Source organism: Microchirus variegatus, assembly GCF_963457635.1.
Source record: "Microchirus variegatus genome assembly, chromosome: 9".
Lineage (NCBI taxonomy): Eukaryota > Metazoa > Chordata > Actinopteri > Pleuronectiformes > Soleidae > Microchirus > Microchirus variegatus.
This window is the reverse complement of record NC_139810.1, coordinates 26,295,984-26,319,234: the sequence shown is the minus strand read 5'-3', so window position 1 is coordinate 26,319,234 and position 23,251 is coordinate 26,295,984. Positions and strand designations below refer to the sequence as shown.

General features: G+C 40.0%; 1 protein-coding gene across 1 annotated transcript; it reads left to right on the top strand.

The window, feature by feature from the left end:
- Positions 1–6,782: 6,782 nt before the first annotated feature.
- Positions 6,783–23,251, top strand: ptpn22 (protein tyrosine phosphatase non-receptor type 22; the record flags this gene model as incomplete). The annotated part of the gene is made up of 24 exons (XM_083895535.1): positions 6,783–6,884; positions 9,751–9,859; positions 10,065–10,141; positions 10,913–11,008; positions 11,200–11,238; positions 11,878–11,949; positions 12,094–12,153; positions 12,883–13,025; positions 14,885–14,951; positions 15,049–15,126; positions 15,295–15,381; positions 16,979–17,531; positions 18,402–18,467; positions 18,555–18,623; positions 18,810–18,881; positions 18,979–19,115; positions 19,297–19,324; positions 20,363–20,461; positions 20,602–20,670; positions 20,776–20,900; positions 21,142–21,169; positions 22,411–22,473; positions 22,676–22,779; positions 23,213–23,251. The coding sequence occupies 24 exons, from the start codon at positions 6,783–6,785 to the stop codon at positions 23,249–23,251; spliced, it is 2,382 nt and encodes a 793-aa protein (XP_083751661.1).

The window sequence follows — 23,251 nt, the reverse complement described above, 5'->3', positions numbered from 1 at the left end:
TCCCGACAACGGTTTACAACTGTCCAGATTTTTACCGGCTGCTTCTTACAGCTCAATAAACTGCCCTCTGGAAAGGGCGACCAGAACAAGTGTGGCGGACAACTCGAGTGTCTTTAAGAGGTTTTATTCTAAACACAACTCAATACACTACTTAATAGGTTGTAAACCGGCAAAGCATACAGGTTCTGATGATCAATTACAGATGAGGATAAACAAATAAGGGGTTAGTTATATACAAGAATTGCCTTGGATGTTAAAGGTCACAAAGAGTGGTCCTGTTGCACATATATGTTAGTTATGGAGGTCTACTTACATATATTAACTTGTTTTTATGGTCAAAAACCTCCTAGTTGCTGTGAACTAGCCGATAGAAATCCTCTTTTCTGACAGTGTTTTTCTGCTGCGAGATTTCAGAGTGAACTTTCACCCCCAGAAGACAGAGTCTTGTGATTGGCCAGTACTATCCAGCACATCTGTTCTCAGAAGCGCAGCGCCCCCCTCTGGAACGGCGGATGCACTGCTCCTCATTATCAAAACATTGTTTTAAAGGGGAAATAAGTAGTTTATAGTGCCATCTAGAGGAGAGGCTGAAATTTACAACAAAGACCTGCTGCTCTGCTCACCCCCTCCCTTCCCTGAGCGCTACGGTATCCGCAGCTGGTCAAATGTCGTCCTCGTCGTCTTTCTCCGTGTCAGCAGATGAGGTTTGTGAGGCGAGGGAGAGGGCGGAGCTACCGCGGCCGTAGCAGACGAAGCGGAGAGAGAGGAGGCGGGACTTCCGCTACAAGTAAAGAGATGCTTGATTTGTTCTCTCGCGTTTGTCCTTACAGGCTCCGGTAGAAACATGGCGTCTCGCTGCTAACAGTGGCTATGCAAGTCATGTTATTTAACATGACTTTTTGAAACACTACGAAAATGAAACAAAAACTATTATACAGCGACGAGACAATGCAGGAGCACATAATATGTATAAAAAAGTGGATTTTGGGTTATATAAACCCATAAATACTACATATTGTACCTTTAACAGTGTTTAAAAATAGCTTCTTCACGACTCCCCGCCGCAGTCCCTTTTATGACTTTAAACCAGAGTCAGACCCAGAGTCAGAAGACACTGTCGCTCGTGAAACACCTCCACAACGGACGTTATTCTTCTTCAGCGGTTCAATGTACGCAACCGGATGTGCCCGGACTACCGCCCGGAGCAGGACGATCGGTTGTTCAGGAGAACCCGCTGCTTACGTAACTATTACGGGATTTTCAGTGATCTCGTTGAGCCCCGAGATTACAATAAAACACAACGTTCTCAGCAGTGGCTGAACTGTTTGTTTCGAACCGTCAGGGCTTCATAAACGAGGTAATGACGCAGATACACACCAAAAAAACAGCGATAATAGGAACTTCCGGTCTAGTTCCGCTTTAAAGCTTTGATTGTGACTGCTTTGATGACAATCTCACTCTGATTCCGCGCAGCACGCGCTGAACAACTGCTAGAAAGTTCTACAACATCAATAAATAAGGGGAAGGATGAAATGAGCAGGCAATAATGATGCATCATTGGGGAGTGCCAACTACCATAAAACACCAACAAACCAACTCAAGCCATTTGTATCGATAAAAGCTGGAATAAGAAACCCAAATTAACACGAGGGCTCTTCACAGACTGTTTACCTGATAGCAGATAGCATCTTGGGAAAAAGAAGACCCCCAAAGCAAACACCCAGAGGCTGATATTTCTTTCAAAAAACCTGCCATTGTAAAATGCAGGTCATTGAGCCAAGTGGGCCATTTGCTTGAAATATAAAATTTTCCTCCTCTTGGGTTTTCTTGTTTTTGTATACGTAAGAACTATGCACAGAGATATCAATAAAGATGCGAAAGAGCCCCAGCGTAGTAACGTATACCAGTGTGGCAGCCATGCACTTGCCCTGAAAGAATAAAACGAAGAACAATTGATTAGAGTCTGGTTTAAAGTCACGTAATACTTGACCATCAAAGTGATCAAAGCCTGACCTGCTTAGAGGTGCATCTTGAGTAGTTTGGTCGATATGTAAAGACTGCTTTCGTGTGGTGGAGTTCATTTTCACTTCATAGGTTGCCACGGGTGGAGTTGTGGCCATGGTGTCTGCGCAGTCATAAATGGGTTGGTCTGATGATTCACATGAAAGATATGAAAAAAATATTCTCTTTTATGGGCTTGCCCTTTGTAAAATACACACTTTACAACAGACCTATAAAAAAAATATAGGGTTTGTGGAAAAATGAGTGGTGCAGTTGTGGATTTAAAGGGACAATGTGTAGTATTTATGGGTTTATATAACCCATAAATTACCATAATAGGTAACGCTTTCTTTTACAGTCCCCTAATTACCTGGTATTTAGCTGGTAAATTCATGGTAACACTAAAGTGTTGCTAGGTAATTACCAAGGGTAATAAGATAAGTAAATACAGTGAAACCGTTGCCAAAATACTGGGTAATGCACGGTAATGTACTCGGTAAGTAAAGTAAAACTGTACTGTAAAAGAAAGCCAAGCTTGTTTCCATGTAATTACACACATTTTTAGGGTTAGGTTTGTTAGATTACCCCTTGGGTAAATAGCTAGTAATTAGGGGACTGTAGGTACCTGCTTATTACCAGTTTATAACCCAATAATACACTTACATTTACCATAGTTTTGCCATAGTTTAGCTGTACATACCTTCTTATTAACAGCAGTAATAACACGCTATAATTAACTATATAGTTACCAGGTAAATGCCCAGTTTCACTGTATTTACTTTCTTATTACCATTGGTAATTACCTAGTAACACTTTGGTGTTACCATGAATTTACCAGGTAAATACCTGGTAATTAGGGGACTGTAAAAGAAAGCGTTACCTAATAATAATAATCTCACAATTCATGCTGTTTTGTTTGTTTATTTATTTTTACACGTGGCCCTAATACTCTTTTATAATTCTAATAAATATGTGCAGTTATGATAAAATGGCGCACACAATGTGTGCTATTATTTCAAATGAGTTGGCAGAGAACGCGATAAACACATCGATTCTTACCCCACATATTCACCACATAGATACAGTCACTCTGTGCAGGCACGAGCACCTGCACAGAGAGGAGTTCGCTCTGCTGAGTGCTCATGTCATTCCTGGCAACACAGTAATAATCACTGTCCTCTTCCACTGTGCCGCAGTTTAGAGACAAGTCAGGTGTCAGGTGAAGAAGAAAGTCCTCGTGCTGCGTCCGTCGATACCAGGCGTAGCGAATGGCCGTCCCCTTGACACAGCCGCAGCGCACAGTCACTGGTTGCCCCCAACATGTTGGCCTGTCTACCAGAGATCTCAAGGGCCAAAGTCTGGGCTTAGATACTGGAACTGGCACAAAGACACAAGGAATTTATTTGAATGTATTTGGCCTCGACTATGTTTAAGCGCAGTCTCTAAGCAAAAAACAATGCCGTGAAAGTCATTTTCCATATTAAACAAGTGTTTCCTCTTACCTTCAGTGACATGCACATTAACAGCAGTCATGATGTCAGTGTGTATTTTGTCTATCCCAACCCAGTACACTCCAGTATCATCAATCTGGAGAGCGGTGACTTTCACAAAGAGCCCTCTTCTTCCACCATCTATCACAAACGAGTTGTGTCTCTTAACGCGTTCCGAATCCGCCACAATTTCACAGTTGCTTCTGGACTGACCGCGGCACCAGTACTTTTTGCTGTACAAGTACCTTGTGTCGTACTTGCAGAAGATAGTGAATTCCTCTCCAACATGCGCCGTGATCTTTGCTTTGTCACACTGGAGCTGAAGAGTTTCTGAAAGACAGACTCCAATCAGACTCAAAGTGTTTGTAGCACAGAACCCCCGTTGAAAACGAAGTTTATCCTCTTTTTTTAATTACCGGCTTTCAAAATACAGGATTTAACTGGGGAAAAAAATGCACATTTTAATTTATTACGCATGCCAAGTGTGTTGTTTTATCATTGTGCACAATTTTGCACCCTGACAAAGACTTTCAAGGTGAAAACCTTCTTCTTCTGCTTGATTTAAGAGTGGCTGAAGTTCTTGTTATTTCTCTCATTATCCTTGGAAACAAATGTGCAATGCTTCAGAGTCAGATCATACATATACATTATCATTTTCAATAATAATAATAACAATAACAACAAATGCATTTGCTAAAGTACATTCCACAACATTAAGTCAATCAGGGGCATCACTGATGCTTACAGAGACTACATTTTATCATTCAAATCATTTTCTTCATTTCCTAAAGAGAATAGAAATGACTTTATCTTTCATAAAAGTCAAAGGACAGTAAACGAAAGGTGAAGCTTAATATTGTTCACTCACCACGAAAAAGCAGAATCAGATACAGTATCTTCATGTTGATGTCAAACGTGTGAACAAACACAATCAACACTGTGGAAACTTTAGAGGTGGACTGTGGTAATGGTAGCTTCCTGCGACAAGTATTGCATGCGATGCAAATAGTTGTGTATGATCTGTTGTCTTGTGCCATCTGTGGTGCTTTCCAAATAGTTCATATGTTTAAAGCCCATCGAAAAATATAAGATTTGGTTTGGCAGCTGAGACTAGATTTACTTTCTAAGAGCATTATTTTACAAATATACTACTATGCTACAGTATTCACAATATAATATCAGCATCTGCATGTTTGTTTTGAAGTCTATGCATGGAGATGCACAGATAGATCCCAGGTGTTGCTCAAACCTGAGCCATTTTGCCCACTGTCCAGGTAAAATTTCAATTTCAAAGGTATTTTTTAAATTCTATATTGATTTAATAGCATTGATTTTCAATTAAAATTGAGTTATAACATTCCAAAATAAATTTGATGACAGCCTGTGGCCATTTATTTTTTGGCCAGTCATTTTGTAGAAACCTTTTAAGATGTATTTAACATCTGCATGAGTGAAATGTTATACAAGTGTGTACGTAAAGTGCAAGGTTTGCAGCCCTGTATGGCCACAAGATAGCCACTAGATGTCAGCGTTCTCCCCACAGTGTGCACCTGCTGAAAGTGTCGGGATCATCAAATCTGAACAAAAAAGGTGTAAAGTCTACAGGTGTGACTCAGAAAAGGTCACCTCTCACAGGTCGGCTAACCTGGTAAGTCTTTTTCTCAATATATCTTGCCTTATAATTATTAAATATATATATATATATTCAGTATTTATATCTTAAAGGTGCATTATGTAATAAATCTAAAGCAACTGGCCATAAATATCCTCCTAATATGACACTCAGGAATAATGTTCATATAACAAACTGAACTCACCAACAACAACAGTACAGACAATATATTTGCATAAAAAAAAATATTTTGCAGACTGCAAATCATGTTTATGTTTTGAAAGCATGTTTTGGCATGTGGCGCCACCTACCGCCGTCTACCAATCATTGCAGTCAGAGTCTCAGCTGCCGAGCAACCACGGGTTGCCAGTTACATCAGAAAACGAAACCTAAAAGACCTTGGTATTTTGAATTTGAATGTAGTAACGGTTTTTGGCCACATTCTTACATATGGCACCTTTAAAGGGACAATGTGTAGTATTTATGGGTTTATATAACCCAAAATCCACTCTTTTATACATATTATGTGCTCCTGCATTGTCTAGTCGCTGTATAATAGTTTTTGTTTCATTTTCATAGTGTTTCAAAAAGTCATGTTAAATAACATGGTCGCGGGGCCGCGGTTGCATAGCCACTGTTAGCAGCGAGATGCCATGTTTCTACCGGAGCCTGTAAGGACAAACGTGAGAGAACAAATCAATCGTCTCTTTACTTGTAGCAGAAGTCCCGCCTCCTCTCTCTCCGCTTCGTCTGCTACGGCCGCGGTAGCTCCGCCCTCTCCCTCGCCTCACGAACCTCATCTGCTGACACGGAGAAAGACGACGAGGACGACATTTGACCGGCTGCGGATACCGTAGCGCTCAGGGAAGGGAGGGGGTGAGCAGAGGAGCAGTTGTTGCAGTTTGTTGTAAATTTCAGCCTCTCTTCTAGATGGCACTATAAACTACTTACTTCACCTTTAATCTACAGCTAAACTTTTTTTTTTTTACGTGTGTATTATTATTACATTTCTAATCGCATTATTATTACCTTGGCTCTTGATAGTAAAAGGAAGTTTTGGGCAAATTACATCATGGCCTAAAAAAGTCCCTTGGCTCTTTAAAGGGAAGTTAGTAAATGAGCTGCCGCTAAATCACAGTTGGTGCTCATTTCTGGCTCAGAACATCAGGAGTTTCAAGCTTCACAGGCTTTCCCTCTCTCTTCACCACTCCCTCTGATTCTGCCTCTATCCCTACAGCCACGTCCCTTTCCCCTCGAGTGTCGTGAAAGAAGTTTCCTTTGGGTTAGGAACAGCTGATCTGCCTGTTTTCATACATGTGGCCCTCGCTTGTTTGTGGGTGTTTCCCCTCCCAGTTTTTGTCTTTTGACACTGTCATGCAATCAAACGCTCGAGGTGACGTTAGGACCCGGTGAGAGACACATAGGAGGTGCGGCAAAAAAAAAAAAAAAAAACATTTTTTAACATGACCACAGAACCTGTTAGTTTACTCTTGCTTCCTCTAAGACAGCCTGAGCAGTTCCTCCACCGCACTAGTCATAGAGAAGTGCTCTGTACAGCTGCAACAGGCGTGTCACAACCCAGAACCCAAGCCCCGTCGACCTTACGCCATGACTTGTGGACGAGGACCTTTGTGACCTGACATGAGCGGTGCCGTACCCCAGGCAGTGTACAGCCAGCCATGGAGCAGCAGGCCTGGATACTGAGGAGCTTCCTGGTCCAGCTGGAGAGACAGGAAGCTGTGGATGACGAGGAACCGAATGGCTTTGCTGACGAGTTTGCTGTGAGTCAAGATTTACGCTCTCTTTTGACGAACTGCGATTGAGAGTATAGGCGTGCAAATGAAGCCTCTGTGCAGTAGACTCATATCCTCCTATGCTTTTATTTTTGCTCCATAATTACAATGTTTACTGTGAGCACAGTGTGAGTGAATATTCTACATTTTTCCTCCACATCCAGTACATGATGCTTCAGGGAAGTAAAACGTTGCTCTTGCGTTAAGCTTCAACACCATATACGTGCTTCCTCTTTGCACTTGTTCTTGTCATTAAAGGCACACGACAAGTGACACAGTGCAGGGAACTGCGTTGCACATTGAAGCTATCGAAGACCAGAATTTCGTCAAGTATCATTAGTTGTGTGAACTTAAAGGTGCATTATGTAATAAATCTAAAGCAACTGGCCATAAAATCCTCCTAATATGTCACAGAGACTCAGGAATAATGTTCATATAACAAACTGAACTCACCCACAACAACAGTACAGACAAAATATTTGCATAAAAAAAAAATATTTTGCAGACTGCAAATCATGTTTATGTTTTGAAATCATGTTTTTTGGCATGTGGCGCCACCTACCGCCGTCTACCAATCATTGCAGTCAGTAGAGTCTCAGCTGCCGAGCAACCACGGGGTTGCCAGTTACGTCATAAAAAGAAACCTAAAAGACCTTTTTGCTGTAATAGATACACAAACCATCATAAGTGTTGCGCCCCGGTATGACATCATCATCAGTGGGCTGGTGCTGCCATGGTGATGATGGTGACATGCCAGTGCCAGAGGACATCTCACGCTGCTGCCGCGTCGCTTGCAACCCCGACCACTCCAGGAAAGCGGGTCTCTTGCATCACTTCCTGAAAGAACAAAAACCACTTTGTGGTGTCAGCGGCACAGATGGCCTGCGAGGCCTTAAACAGACTGTTTAGAACTCGCGAGAAATGGCATGTGAACAAAAAGCCCAGTGTCTCGACAACAAACCCTGTTAAGCACGGACGTGCTGTGAATGTCAAACCCTCCACTCGGTTCAATCTACGGTTGGAAATCCTCGTCGTTTCAGTCACTAGTGAAGTGATTCACAGATTCTGATCCTCAGCGGGTGAATCATCTACAAGGTGACCCCGTGTTATGTACATTTTCCCAGGCGTTTACTCACAATTTTTCCTTGATTCTCATGTAAAGTAACTAGAAGCTTTATTTGTATAGCACATTTCAAAATAAAAGTCACAAACTTCACACTAAAACCATAAAAAAAAGCAACAAAACACATATATTACTCATATATTACTGTACATATAAGTAGAAAAGACTGAATCCTCTGCTCTGAAGGAGTCCTAAGTACCCTTTCTCTTTAAATGTTATAGCTTAATTTAAATTGAGGAAGTTTTTGAAACGGGCAGTTTCTCATGTCCGATGTTTTCGGAGACTGTCGTGTCTGACATACAGAGCCCAACTCTCTTTTCTTAGTACACGCTACAACAAGGAAGCACAATGTGTCTCTTTTATTGCCATGCAAATCTATCTTGCAAATCTATCGACCTGTGACAACAAGCGGAGGTGATGATGCCCTCGCCTCTCTGTGTGTAACTGTATCAGTGACATTAAACAGAGACACTTATTTATGTCTCGTTACTTTGATAAACAGACTGACTTTGTTCTTTGCCTTTTATTCAAAGTAAAGGCCATTTCAGAATTGGCACAAGTTGGAAACGGCAAAGCCACACTTTTAGAAGCTCAAGCTTTACTTCTGGTTGAAGTTGGCCTCTGCTCACTTTTTCAACAGACACCCCCGGGCGTGAACACATCGCCCCCATTTCATCAACTTCATTGGCTGACGGTTCATTTTAGGTTTATTGTTAAGATTTTACTTTGACGGAGTAAAATCCATTAATGCCCTTGTTCCGCCTTAGTTAACAGAGATGTTAACGTCACGTGAAAATGACGGGTTTTCACACTCATCAGGTCAAAGGTTACTCTAGCTGTCCTGTTGGAACAGGTTACCCTGTGATTTGCGTTCAACCACTGACCTGCTAGTTTTTAAAAGTAAGCATATTTATTAAGAACGGCTTTAAATATTCTGTAGCAAGGTAACATTCATTTCCCTTTGTTCTTAATTGTACATTTTCTAATTTGACCGATCTGTATTTTTTGGTTTTCCTAAATGTTTTTTATGTAAAGCACTTTGAGTACCTTGCATTGTAAAGTGCTATATGAATAAACATATCATCATAGCATCTATTAAAAGCATTATATTGACACACGAGTATAGAATACCCACCATACAAATACAATGGACAGAACAGACTCCAAGGCACGACAACATAACCAATTATTTGTGGTAAGAAAACTTGAGTTAAAGGCGCCATATGTAAGAATGTGGCCAAAAACAGTTACTACATCTAAATGCAAAATACCCGAGGTCTTTTAAGGTTTCATTTTCTGACGTAACTGGCAACCCGTGGTTGCTGGGCAGCCGAGACTCTACTGACTGCAATGATTGGTAGACGGCGGTAGGTGGCGCCACATGCCAAAACATGATTTCAAAACATAAACGTGATTTGATTTGCAGTCTGCAAAATATTATTTTTAATATTAATATTTTGGCTGTACTGTTGTTGTTGGTGAGTTCAGTTTGTTATATGAACATTATTCCTGAGTCTCTGTGACATATTAGGAGGATTTTATGGCCAGTTGCTTTAGATTTGTTACATAATGCACCTTTAAAGAAACTGTGCGTTGAAAAATGATCATACATAAGCCCCGAAACATATAAATGACACGTATTCATACATTCAGTGTGATCAGTCGTCAATATAAATGCTGTAAAAAGCAAATGTAACGCAGACGGATTCTGTTCCCCTTCGTGTCTTTCAGAGACTGAAGAGCCAGTCATTCAAGTACCGTACTGACAAGACCTTCCCCACCAAGACCGCAGAGAAACAAGAAAACACCAAGAAGAACCGATACAAGGACATTGTGCCATGTAAGATTCAGACAATTTGTGACAAAGATGGATTTACATTCTGTATTCTGTCCACACATCTGTGGTAAAAAAAAATTCTCTGAACAGATAAGAATTCTGGAGCACATTTGTCTCTTGGATACTTGAAAATGTCTTATTTGTATTTTCTTCTCTAGTTTTCTCTAGCATGTCTACGTTCTAAGTGCACTTCTTCCTCTCTTACTAGTCGACCACAGCAGAGTGAAGCTCACCTTCACCACAGCTAAAAATGACACGGACTACATCAACGCTAATTTCATCAAGGTAAATGATGAACAGTGTCTTTGTAATAATTTTATTGACGACAAAACCTTTATATGCTTTACATCATTGGTTCTCAAAGTGCGGCCCGGGGGCCAATGGCGGCCCCGCAGAAACGTTTCTGGCGGCCCGCAATGAATTACAGTTGATAGTTTTAATCCAGGATGTACTAAGCTTGTTAAATGTTTATTGGACATTACTGGATACAGACCAATACGTGTAAACTGCAGAGGTGGAAAAACTACAAAAATGTTGTACTCAAGTAAAAGTACCAATACTTTGATGAAATATTACTCAAGTAGATGTAAAAAGTAGTTCATTTGAAATGTACTTTCAGTAAAAGTTACTTAGTTACTTTGCGTGGGGTGTTTTTATTTCTACTCAGTAACGGATAGGATTTATAAAGTAACTAAGTACAATACTTGAGTCAATACGTACTCAAGTAAAATACAAAATCCTGATTTTAAATTGTAATTAAAAAATCCAAAAATACACAAAAGAAGTATTCAATACAGTAACTTGAGTAAATGTATTTCGTTACTTTCCACCTCTGTTAAACTGTAGAACTGCAAATCTGGTCATTAGAATTATTACAAATGGGATTTCTTTCTGTTTTTTTTTTTTCTTTGGCGGCCCTCAGTCCAACGTTGGGTTCTTAAATTGGCCCTCAGGTATCAAAACTTTGAGAACCCCTGCTTTACATACTGTGTATTTATGTTGTTGACAATGCACTGTGGGGTTTTTACCCCCCCCCCCCCCCCCCCCCCTCCACAGGGAGTGTCAGATTCAAGGGCATACGTTGCCACTCAGGGCCCTCTGCCTCACACTGTGGTGGACTTCTTAAGGATGATATGGGAGTACAACATACAGGTACAGTGTGATCCGTCATCACCGTTCAAGATTGTACTGTCATATTCAAACAGCATTAATACTAATTATTTGTTTGCTAAAACTACCTTGTTAGGTCATGTTTAAAAAATAGACATGGGGAAGAGTTGAGATGTTATTATATTATATATTATTTATATTTTTAATATCTTGTTGTCTTTTTTTGAATGAAGGTTGTAGTGATGGTCTGTCGTGAGTTTGAGATGGGAAAGGTAAGGATGATTTATTTTTTTCTGTCAACATACACCACTGTTCAAAAGTTTGGGGTCACTTAGAAATGTCCTTATTTTTGGAAAGAAAAGCACTTTTTTCAATGAATATAACATTAAATTAATCAGAAACACTCTATACATTGTTCATGTGGTAAACGACTATTCTAGCTGCAAACGTCTGGTTTTTAATGGAATATGTACATAGGTGTATAGAGGCCCATTTCCAGTGTTCTAATGGTACATTGTGTTTGCTAATCGTGTTAGAAGGCTATTGGATGATTAGAAAACCCTTGAAAACCATTGTGCAATGATGTTAGCACAACTAAAAACAGTTTTGCTGGTTCTTTGACGAAAGGGCAAAATGATTATTTTGAATAAAAATCATTATTTCTAATCTTGTCAATGTCTTGACTATATTTTCTATTCATTTTGCAACTCTTTTGCTGAATAAAAGTGTGACTTTTAATGGAAAACACAAACAAAAGTGTGTAGGTGACCCCAACCCTTATGAAGGGTAGCGTACATTGTTCCATTGTGTTTCATTGTGTTCTGCATCACACACATTGTGCGTATGTCAAGTTCATGTGAAATGCAATTATGTGTGCTGCTTTTTTTTCTTTTTTTTTTTTTATTCCATAGAAAAAGTGTGAGCGCTACTGGCCACAGAAACAAGAGCAGCCATTCGTGTGCGACTCCTTCACAGTTTACTGTGTAAGTTTCCTGGAACGTAAATGTTGCTTTTGTCTACACATAACATCTGCGTCACACGACACGGGGCTGTTTCACGCAAATAAATACAGCACAAAAACAAAATGAATCAGTTAAATAAGCCATGCTGGTTGTTGTTTCTTAAAGGATTCGGAGGAAAACAAAGGAGATTACTTGGTCAGGATGTTAAGGGTGACCTACTGTAATGTAAGTAATGTTTAATACCTTGACTGAAAGAAGAACTCTCACTGTAATTCTCTCTGCTGTGGTCATCATTGTAATATTGTCGAAACAGGACCTGCCGCCATGCAAAAAGTGTGGTTAAATGTGTTTGCCCTGAAGTACGGAAGCGTATTGCATTCACTTGAAAAAAAAAAACTCCTGTTTTTCTCACGAATTAATTTTCGGTTTGATTTTTTGAGTATTTTTTTCCCTGTTTTTCTGTCTAATTTTTTTCTGTTTTTCGGAGTAATTTTTTTTCTGTTTTTCAGAGTAATTTTTTTTCTGTTTTTCAGAGTAATTTTTTTTTCTGTTTTTCGTGCAAATCTTTTTTCCCTGTTTTTCAGAGTAATTATTTTTCTGAATTATCGAGAACTCTCGCGAGAACCTCCAACCTGCAAGTGACTCCTATACACCCCACCAAATTTGCACGAAAAACAGAAAAAAAAATTACTCCGAAAAACAGAAAAAAAAATTACTCCGAAAAACAGAAAAAAATTACTCCGAAAAACAGGAAAATAATTAGACAGAAAAACAGAAAAAAGATTATTCAAAAAATCAAACCGAAAATTAATTAGTGAGAGAAACAGGATTTTTTTTTTTTTTTCAAGTGAATGCAATACGCTTCCGTACTGAAGTGACATACAGTATGACCTCGTAATTATGAATAATTAAAAAAAAAAACTTGCTTCTTCTTCTTTTCTTTGTTTTCTTCAGTGTAGCCGAACGTTAAAACAGTTGCACTATGTCAACTGGCCAGATCATGGAGTACCAGACACCATTCATCCCATTCTGGAAATGTTGCATGAGATGCGTTCCTATCAGGCCCACGATGACATCCCCATCTGCATCCACTGCAGGTCAGCCAGACACAGTGTAATCCAGTGTTTTCTTACTAAGTGACCAACACTAACTGTTGACCGTTCATTAGCCGTGTGGCAACAGAAAGAAACATGAGAACTATGCCTAAAGAAAACCTTTCTAAAAGTGTTATTACTACTTTTTATTGTGTGGCGTTTGCATGGTCTTGATGGTTGCGTGGGTTCTCTACAGGCGCTACAGATACAGGTAACTTTATTTATCTCCTTAGTTCAATTCTGTTTCCACAGTTTCGCCCACCACCGCAATCCAGAGTGCATAAGGAAACTTTGGATTTGCGAGAGAACGTATAAGTATAAGTGCTCATATTTAAAGATGAAGTAAGTAGTTTACAGTGACATCTAGAGGAGAGGCTGAAATTTACAACAACAAACTACTCCTCTGCGGCCCGCGCGACCGTGCTATTTTACACGACTTTTTGAAACACTACGAAAATGAAACAAAAACTATTATACAGCGACTAGACAATGCAGGAGCACATAATATGTATAAAAAAAAGTGCATTTTGGGTTACATAAACCCAGAAATACTACACAGTGTCCCTTTAAAACACAACAAAGTGCAACACTGTCCATCTGAACTGGGCTAGAAGCAAATTCGAGAAATGAAAAAGATCCTTTGTACTTTACTGCCAGACTGTATGATAAATATGCACGTGTCACTGAGGGAGTGAATGGTTGTTCGTCTCTCTGTGTTACCCCTGTGATTGACTGGTGTCCAGGGTGTATATTAATTATGTTTATTACAGTATTACTGCTTTTATAATTACTGTGTGGACAGGATTCGTCCAGAATAGTGAACAAAAGGACATTGTCGTCTACATATTGTCTGTAGGCAGCATGAGAAACTCTGCTTTAGGTGTTAGAGGTGTTAGAGGTAAGGCACTTCCTCTCATCTTTGAGACAGGAAGTGTGTGTGGGTGGTTCGCCAGTGACCTACTAAAGCATGTTCTATTGAAGTGGTCATCCTCTCTGTTTTCCCATGCACTTATGATTTCAAAATCCACAGCTAAAATGCTTTCCTGAAAAAGACATGTAAACGTAAACATCATCGTATCAATCCACACGTACAAGAAAGAAAGACAGGAAAGAATAGTTACATTATTACATTGTTTTATGTGATCATTTTATATGAAATTAAGTTGCATGGCAACATTCGTGATATATGATGTGATATGAAAGCACACCATGATATGACCACTCATGTTGAAGAAAAATGTGTCGGGTTGAGTCAGTGGTTGATCCGACACACCAGACAGTCACTTTGGTTAAAAAAAAAAGAAATTGGCTAAAGTCATAATATGACTTTAAAATCCCCAATAATATTATTATTGGGGTTTTTAGGGCCTTTATTTGACTTGCTTTTTTAAACCCTAAAATCTTAGAAATAAGGGTTCCAAAAGGGTCCTTCTTCAAGGGCTGAGGTTCTACCTGGAACCATTTGCTTCTGAAAAGCCCTTTCTCAAAGAAAGGGGTTTTTCAAGGGTTCTTGGTAACACTAATGGTGACAATAAGAACCATTTTTGATCCAGAGAACCCTGATTAAAGGGTTTTAAAGGGTTCTTGGAGGAACCTTTATAAAAAGGTTCTACCTGGAGCCAAAAAGGGTTCTCCTGTGAGGACAAGCCCGAAGAACCGTACGAGTGTCCCTCAAGGACTCAGGTCTTCTATGTCTGGCCTGTTAGTCGTCTTCAAAGTAAAAACTTTGTTGTCACCACAGAATGTTCTTATATTCAAAAGCATTGATTTTAATCTCTCGTGTATTTTTTAACACTTTTCAAGAACCTATGATTACTTTAAGAATGATGAAGTGACATGAAGTGAACTGTGACTTACTGTAGTGCCGGCTGTGGTAGAACTGGAGCTCTGTGTGCCATCGATTACACTTGGAACCTGCTGAGGAAACAGGTGAGATATTCCTGCCCAAGCATTTTAACTGCACACTGTTATCATTTAACGGTGGAAGATTTCAGCATGTCGTGTGTTCTGTGTGTTTGTTTTTTAGATGATTACTCCGGACTTCAATATATACGACTTGGTGCAAAATATGAGAACCCAGAGGCCGTCGGTGGTTCAAACCAAGGTGGTTTCTTTTTTTAGATCATGAATAATGTTCCGACAAGTACAACCACATTTCAGGCAATGTTTGGTGTCAGTTGCTTCCCTCTGTCAATGACCCTTTGATGCGTTGCGCTTTGTGCGTCACGCTCATTGCTACTAACAGAGCAGGTTTTTGTTGTTTTCACACCAGGAACAGTACAAGCTGGTGTGCAGAACCATCAAGTTACTGTTTCAGAGATATTTGCAGTCCTTGGAGGCGCCGCCATGCAAAACTGAGGCGAGTAACCCCGCAACACATCTGTGTGAACGAGACAGACTTTGTAGAAGCAATGGAAATATGTTCTTCCACAAGCACTGTGCGAAATACAGGGGGTCTGGGAGGGGGCGAGACCCCCCTGATTAACATTCGAGACCCCCTGAAAGCCTCAAAGGCAAAATTTGAGGGGGATCTAAACATGTTACAGTGTAATTGGAAAACTGGCAGCTGGGTTGCATTTGTGTTACTGTAAAACTAACCATAAAAAAATTAACCTACTGATTTTTTAAATCATTTGTGATTAAACTGTAAGAGAAAAAGCACTTTCTTTTATTTGAATGTAAAGATGACATCTAAAAACTTCACATGCTCAACAAATTGCATGTTAAAAACAGTATTACAAACATACATATATTAACAGTATTACGAACATATGCTGAACATTATGATGGTAAATTTCAAGTCATTCCGAGATACTTTTAGTTTTTTTGAAGAAACTCAGCTCACTGTCAAAGTGCATCAGGGCAAATGGATCATTTCCTGAATTACAAAAATTCATTAAAATTATTCCTTAAGAGGCTTGCAAATATTTTCAACAGATCATTGTTCAGTGTGACGCCGACTATTATGATGGTAAATTTCAAGTCATTCCGAGATACTTTTTGTTTGTTTTTGAAGAAACTCAGCTCACTGTCAAAGTGCATCAGGGCAAATTAATAATTTCCTGAATTACAAAAATTCATTAAAATTATTCCTTAAGAGGTTTGCAAATATTTTCAACGGATCCTTGTTCAGGGCGATGCCGACTATTATGATGGTAAATTTCAAGTCATTCCGAGATACTTTTTGTTTTTTTGAAGAAACTCAGCTCACTGTCAAAGTGCATCAGGGCAAATGGATAATTTCCTGAATCTAAAAAAATCATTTAAATTATTCCTTAAGAGATTTGCAAATATTTTCAACAGATCATTGTTCAGTGTGATGCCGACTATTATGATGGTAAATTTCAAGTCATTCCGAGATACTTTTAGTTTTTTTGAAGAAACTCAGCTCACTGTCAAAGTGCATCAAGGCAAATGGATCATTTCCTGAATTACAAAAAATCATTAAAAATTATTCCTTAAGAGGTTTGCAAATATTTTCAACAGATCATTGTTCAGTGTGACGCAGACTATTATGATGGTAAATTTCAAGTCATTCCGAGATACTTTTTGTTTTTTTGAAGAAACTCAGCTCACTGTCAAAGTGCATCAGGGAAAATGGATAATTTCCTGAATCTAAAAAATCCTTAAAATTATTCCTTAAGAGGTTTGCAAATATTTTCAACGGATCCTTGTTCAGGGCGATGCCGACTATAATGATGGTAAATTTCAAGTCATTCTGAGATACTTTTAGTTTAGCATATATCAAAAAAAGTGTGTTAAGATTGTCCAATAAAAAAAACATGGGGGTCTTCATATTGAAAACCTGCTCCTGGTGTTAATACATTCAAATAATCAACACTTTTAATTTAATTTGTGCCAGCCTGAAGTAATTCCATCTCAATCTTAAACCGCTTAACCTTTAGTAACCTCAGTTTTACGAGTTCTTACTGAAACGCCTCTTTTAATCTGCACAGGTAACGACGCTCTCATGTACTGATACTGACCGGGAGAACTCGGATCTGTGTCAGGAGCTGGTTTCGCTGCCACAGTCGGAGCATCGGCCGCACGAGGCGAGCGACGTTCTTCCACGGCGCCGCCCGCCCTCCCCTTCCACTTCAGAAAATCTGAGAGGCAAAGACAAGCAGACGGACCGACAACAAAGATCTCCACTCCATCTCCATTTACCTGATGCAGCGGTCGACAGTCTGGACGTGCAGGAGGGAGCCGGGTCTTCGCCCACGCCGATGCATGTGAGCCAGAGAGACCCCACAGCAGAGAAGAGGACACCAGCAAATGAGAGCAATGGCACACCACAGCTGAATCATCCACCTTCATTGCCGGTATCAGAAGCCGTCTGTCACATGGTGGAGGACCCTTACTTTAATACTCCATTGAGCTCCCCTCCATCAGAGGAGGTACCCGTGGACTCGACTGGAGACGTCGAACAACGGACAGTCAGGCCGGTCTTGGTCACTCCCTCAGTGCCTGCGAATGACCACGTCCCGGAGCTCATCACACCTGCCTCAGGTAAACTGCCTTATTTGTTAGGGATGGCTCGATTTTTTAAAAAGTCTGATAACGATATCGAAAGTTTGAATTCCTTCCAATAACAATAATATCTGTCCAGTATTGTCTTTTACCTCTTTTAAAGGTACAATGTGTAGTATTTATGGGTTTATATAACCCAAAATCCACTTTTTTATACATATTATGTGCTCCTGCATTGTCTAGTCGCTGTATAATATTCTTTGTTTCATTTTCGTAGTGTTTCAAAAAGTCATGTAAAATAACATGGTCGCGGGCCGCGGTTGCATAGCCACTGTTAGCAGCGAGACGCCATGTTTCTACCGGAGCCTGTAAGGACAAACGCGAGAGAACAAATCAAGCGTCTCTTTACTTGTAGCAGGAAGTCCCGCCTCCTCTCTCTCCGCTTCGTCTGCTACGGCCGCGGTAGCTCCGCCCTCTCCCTCGCCTCACGAACCTCATCTGCTGACACGGAGAAAGACGACGAGGACGACATTTGACCAGCTGAGGACACCGTAGCGCTCAGGGAAGGGAGGGGGTGAGCAGAGCAGCAGGTCTTTGTTGTAAATTTCAGCCTCTCCTCTAGATGGCACTATAAACTACTTATTTCCCCTTTAAATGACTTTTAAAAATGTGCTGATGCATTTAGTTATCACCAGCCATTCCAAAAACATGTTGCTCCAACAGTGTGGAAGACTTTAGGGTCATTTTTAGGGTTTATGGATCATATTGGATCAAACTTTTCCCCCCGCAGAGTGTCGATTCGTATCGTGTTGTATCAGGTCATCCCTGATATTTTATTACGAGTAGCAGAATTCATTTTCTAGACATTTGTACTATAGTAATGGGCTGATTTTGTGGACATCCGCACAGATGAAGACACACCTCCTCCTCTACCCGAACGCACCCCTGAGTCCTACATACTGGCCGTGGACACAGGTTAGTAGTTTAGTCCTTAATCAGATTTATTTAATACTCATTCCTGTTTGATAAGCGTGTACGATGTTTGTCTTTCAGCAAAATCAGATTGCTGCGAACGTCTATCGGTTATCATTCCGCCAAACGCTGCTGCCGAAGCCGTCAGGGAGTTGAGAGGTGAGAGAATGTCTGAAACTCTTGATTTATGGTTATTATTTTTTAGTTCTAAGGTACATATGCAAAGAAAACATGCGATTTCCACTGTATATTAACGTTTACAAGTATTATTATTATTATTATTGTTATTGTCAGAAAACTAGACAGCACTGAGTTAAATATCCAGATTGATTTCCATGTTCCCAGGCAGCCCTCCCTCACCTGTCCCCCCACTTCCAGAGAGAACCCCCGAATCATACGAGGTGGCTGTAGCTCAAGGTAAATCATAAATACATACATTACACGCACGCACGCACGCACATAATAATACATTCATGTGTAACAATGTAATGCATTACCCTTGTTTGTCATTCAGCTCCTGTGGGGCAGCACTTAGAAGTCACGCCGGCCGTGAACCTGAACAGAATCGGAATGTCTTCCGAATGGTCGGGTAACTCCAACCCAGCTGCCAGTGCATCTCACAATGAGACCAAATCTTGGGTGAGGAGTAAGGTAAGAATGGTCAAGTACTTTTTTTATTCACATTATTATAATGAAGTCAGCGTCCTGTGGACAAAAACCTCTGGTTCTGTTAATACTGCACACACAGTATATCTAACTCGGATGTATTTACGACTGTATAGCTTATTAACTGAAATAGAATTGAAAATAGACATATTTCTCTTTCTTATAGAGTCTGAAAGTAAAGATGTCGGTCACAGGTAAGTTTTTTTTTTATGATTTACACAATATTCAGAATCTCTTTGTGTATGCGTTTACGTTTTTTTTTTTTAGCTGATTTAGGATCATTTTGATGTGCTGAATCCAAAAATCACAGGTCAACTTACTGAACAAAGCTACATATTTGTTTTTTAACGCTTTTGTTTACGTGTACGGGGTATTTTCACGCCATATGATGCACAATTCTTTTTATATTGCTTGCAATAAACAAATTCTGAAGATTTTGCATGTTTTTTGTACATACAAGTGAATGAAATAGCTTCAACTAGAAGATCTTGCAAAAATTAGCCTGACATATTCTGCTACATCTGCAGTGAATACACCATTGTTTCATAAAGCGTGCTGACCGTGCTTATTTTGGTATTAAACTTGGTGACCAGGATAAAACTTGGGCTAAATGTTGTCAATTTAGTCAGAAGATCGGAGTTTTCACAATCAAATTAGCATTAAAACCTGACCTGATTGAGAAAAATGGATGTCATTTTTGTATTCAGCGGTGCAAAATGGTCCTAATTCAGTTGAAAAGACATAGTCAACTTACTTTTTTGTTGTTGTTGTGTAATTAAAGGTGCAGTGTGTAACATTTATTGACGCAGTCGCATGTTGGATAACCTATGTAGGCCTTCAGTTAGAATAGAATAGAACAGAACGTTAATATCCACCAAAGTGGATATTTGCTCACCACCAGTGTTAAAAATCATAAAAGGAGACGTAAAGAGTGTCATAAAAACAATACACAGTTAAAATAAGATAACAGATAGTCATAAAACCCAGAAAATAGAAATAAAAAACAATGGACAGCGGTATATTAAAAGCTTGGTGGTTACTTTGTGGAGTGTCCATATGGTCCAAATTAGTTTTTACTTGGAAAAAAAAAAGTCCCCCAAATGTAAATAATCGGATCTAAATTTTACTCACTGGGCCTTTCAATTAGTAAATAACGTTAAAATTTAAAGTTTAAAATAAATAAATTAATGTTTGATTGTTTGATATTTGATGTTTTCTTGTGTTATTTATAGTTCCAGTAATACGCCTCGATCTCGCATCAGATTCATCCGCAAACCTCCATCCCGTGCATCCACCTGCGGATCCACCGACTCCTCTGCTGCTTTCGCGCAGTACGTTTGACCAGATTGTTATTGCTATGCTAAATTAAAAATCCGCAAAACAAATCATTTCAAGACTTGCACAATATACGTATATGCAAAAATCAATTCATTCATTCAATAATAATAATAATAAAACTGCACCTGTGCAGCTGAAGACAGCCCAACTCCATCCCTACCTGCCGGAAACCCAGAACCCTTTGTCCTCAGAACAGATGAGCGTGAGTAGAATCTTAGCAGAAACACACACACACACACACACACACAGTGTTGCAGAACTTGTCCCGGTGCTATTTCATTTATCTCTGCTGTCTTGTCTCGTACAGTTGAAGAGAAAACGCCGCCCCGCCTGCAGCCTGTGCAAACAACAGCGAGGGTTGGCATGTCGTCTGAGTGGAACGGAAACTCTCAGTCTAAGAAATTCCCTGATGTTGTCATGAGCAGAAGTAAGGTAATGGCATGGTGTCCATATATGAGACTCGTGTTCTGTCCTACTAATGAACTAATAAAGTGTAATAAATGAGGAGCAAGTGGACTTGAGTCCAAGAGTCCAGTTGCTCCTTATGTATTATTGCCCTACTATGAACTGAATGAATGAAAATCTACAAAGACATCTGTTCTGCTGTGTGATCTACATGATAGGACACGATTTATTTATATTTATATTTATATTTTCATGCTTTTCCCTCCAGAGTGTTCGAGCTAGAAGTTCAAAACACGGTAAGCTCCTCAGGAATGAGGTCTCCTCCCTTTTTTGTCTTCCTGTTATTTGATGGAAAGGAACAAGGCCAGTAATCGTCAGCGAGTGTCTTTTTGTCCCATGAAAAAAAAACAAGAAACATCTCACTGTGGACTATAAATCTTTACAAATGAGTCACAACGAGTATGCATTTCCCTTTTTTAACGGTCAGATTTTCAGTCAGGACTGAATCCTGTATTATTTCCAGCCGCCTCTACAGTAATAGGACTGTGCTTGTGGCTTCGGCTCAAAATAACCCACAGTTCCTGTGTTTATATTAATGGAGGAAGAAATAACAATGAACTTTGTCTTTGGTCTTTTGGTTGGATTTAATGTGGTTGTTTAGCTCAGTTTAAAAATCCACTAGTTTGATTCCTTTTTCGTGAACTTTGTTGAAAATCTATAAATCCTTATAGTCTGTGCACTGTTGTATATGTAGTTCCTCCTTTAGCAAAGCAAGAAGACTTAATGTTCCATTGTTAAAATGCAAGGCTTGTTGTTGTGGGGGTCAATTTAGAGCAGGGGTGTCAAATGTCAAGTCAAATGGCCGAGGGGGTCAATGAGCGTCTAGTCTGGTTATGAAGGCGTCGCATAGAGAGAAAAATATGAGCCCGTAAATAGTTACGTAAGCAGCGGTTCTCCTGAACAACCGATCGTCCTGCTCCGGGCGGTAGTCCGGGCACATCCGGTTGCGTACATTGAACCGCAGAAGAAGAATAACGTCCGTTGTGGAGGTGTTTCACGAGCAACAGTGTCTTCTGACTCTGGGTCTGACTCCGGTTTAAAGTCATAAAAGGGACTGCGGCGGGGAGTCGTGAAGAAGCTATTTTTAAACACTGTTAAAACAATGTTTTGATAATGAGGAGCAGTGCATCCGCCGTTCCAGAGGGGGGCGCTGCGCTTCTGAGAACGGATGTGCTGGATAGTACTGGCCAATCACAAGACTCTGTCTTCTGGGGGTGAAAGTTCACTCTGAAACATCGCGGCTGAAAAACACTGTCAGAAAAGAGGATTTCTATCGGCTAGTTTACAGAAACTAGGAGGTTTTTGATCATAAAAACAAGTGAATATATGTAAGTAGACCTCCATAACTAACATTTATGTGCAACAGGACCACTCTATGTGACCTTTAACATTGATCATTGGGGGCCTTTATCACTGTATGTAAATGACCGTGTCTGTACCGAGGGTGGAATGAATGACTGTGTGTTTTCCACCGCAGAGCCCCTAACTGCAGCGTGTCAGCTTGTTCCACCTCCTGTGGTCGTGGCTGGAGCAGGAAGCGGTGAGTTGTCACAATAGCGACAGGTGTCGCACATCACACAAAGTGTCCCTGGTTAATAACAGACGCGCGAACGCTCAGCATTTGAGCGTGCGGGCAACATCACTACAGCTGTAGTGAGACCTGACAGTTGTTCTTTCTCATTAAACCGTGATAAGTAACCGCAAATAAGTTACACTTAGGTCTGTTTTTGTGTGTTCATCAGCACAAGTGGCGCAGCACGATCTAAACCGTAGACCCTCGCTGACTTTCGAGTCGCCAGGAAGCAAATCGGACAGAAGCAACGAGAAGGGGTTTACGAGAACAAAGGTAATGCAGGAGCTGACCACTAGTTAAAGGTGCATTATGTAATAAATCTAAAGCAACTGGCCATAAAATCCTCCTAATATGTCACAGAGACTCAGGAATAATTGTTCATATAACAAACTGAACTCACCAACAACAACAGTACAGACAAAATATTTGCATAAAAAAAATAATTTTGCAGACTGCAAATCATGTTTATGTTTTGAAATCATGTTTTTTGGCATGTGGCGCCACCTACCGCCGTCTACCAATCATTGCAGTCAGTAGAGTCTCAGTCTGCCGAGCAACCACGGGTTGCCAGTTATGTCAGAAAACGAAACCTAAAATTTTAATGTAGTAACCATTTTGGCCACATTCTTACATATGGCACCTTTAATAATGGCTATATGTAAAGATGTAAAAAAAATAATGTTGTGGTTTTTTTTTTTAAATCCAGAGTCTGAAGTTCTTCAGACACAAACAAAAACGTAAGTAA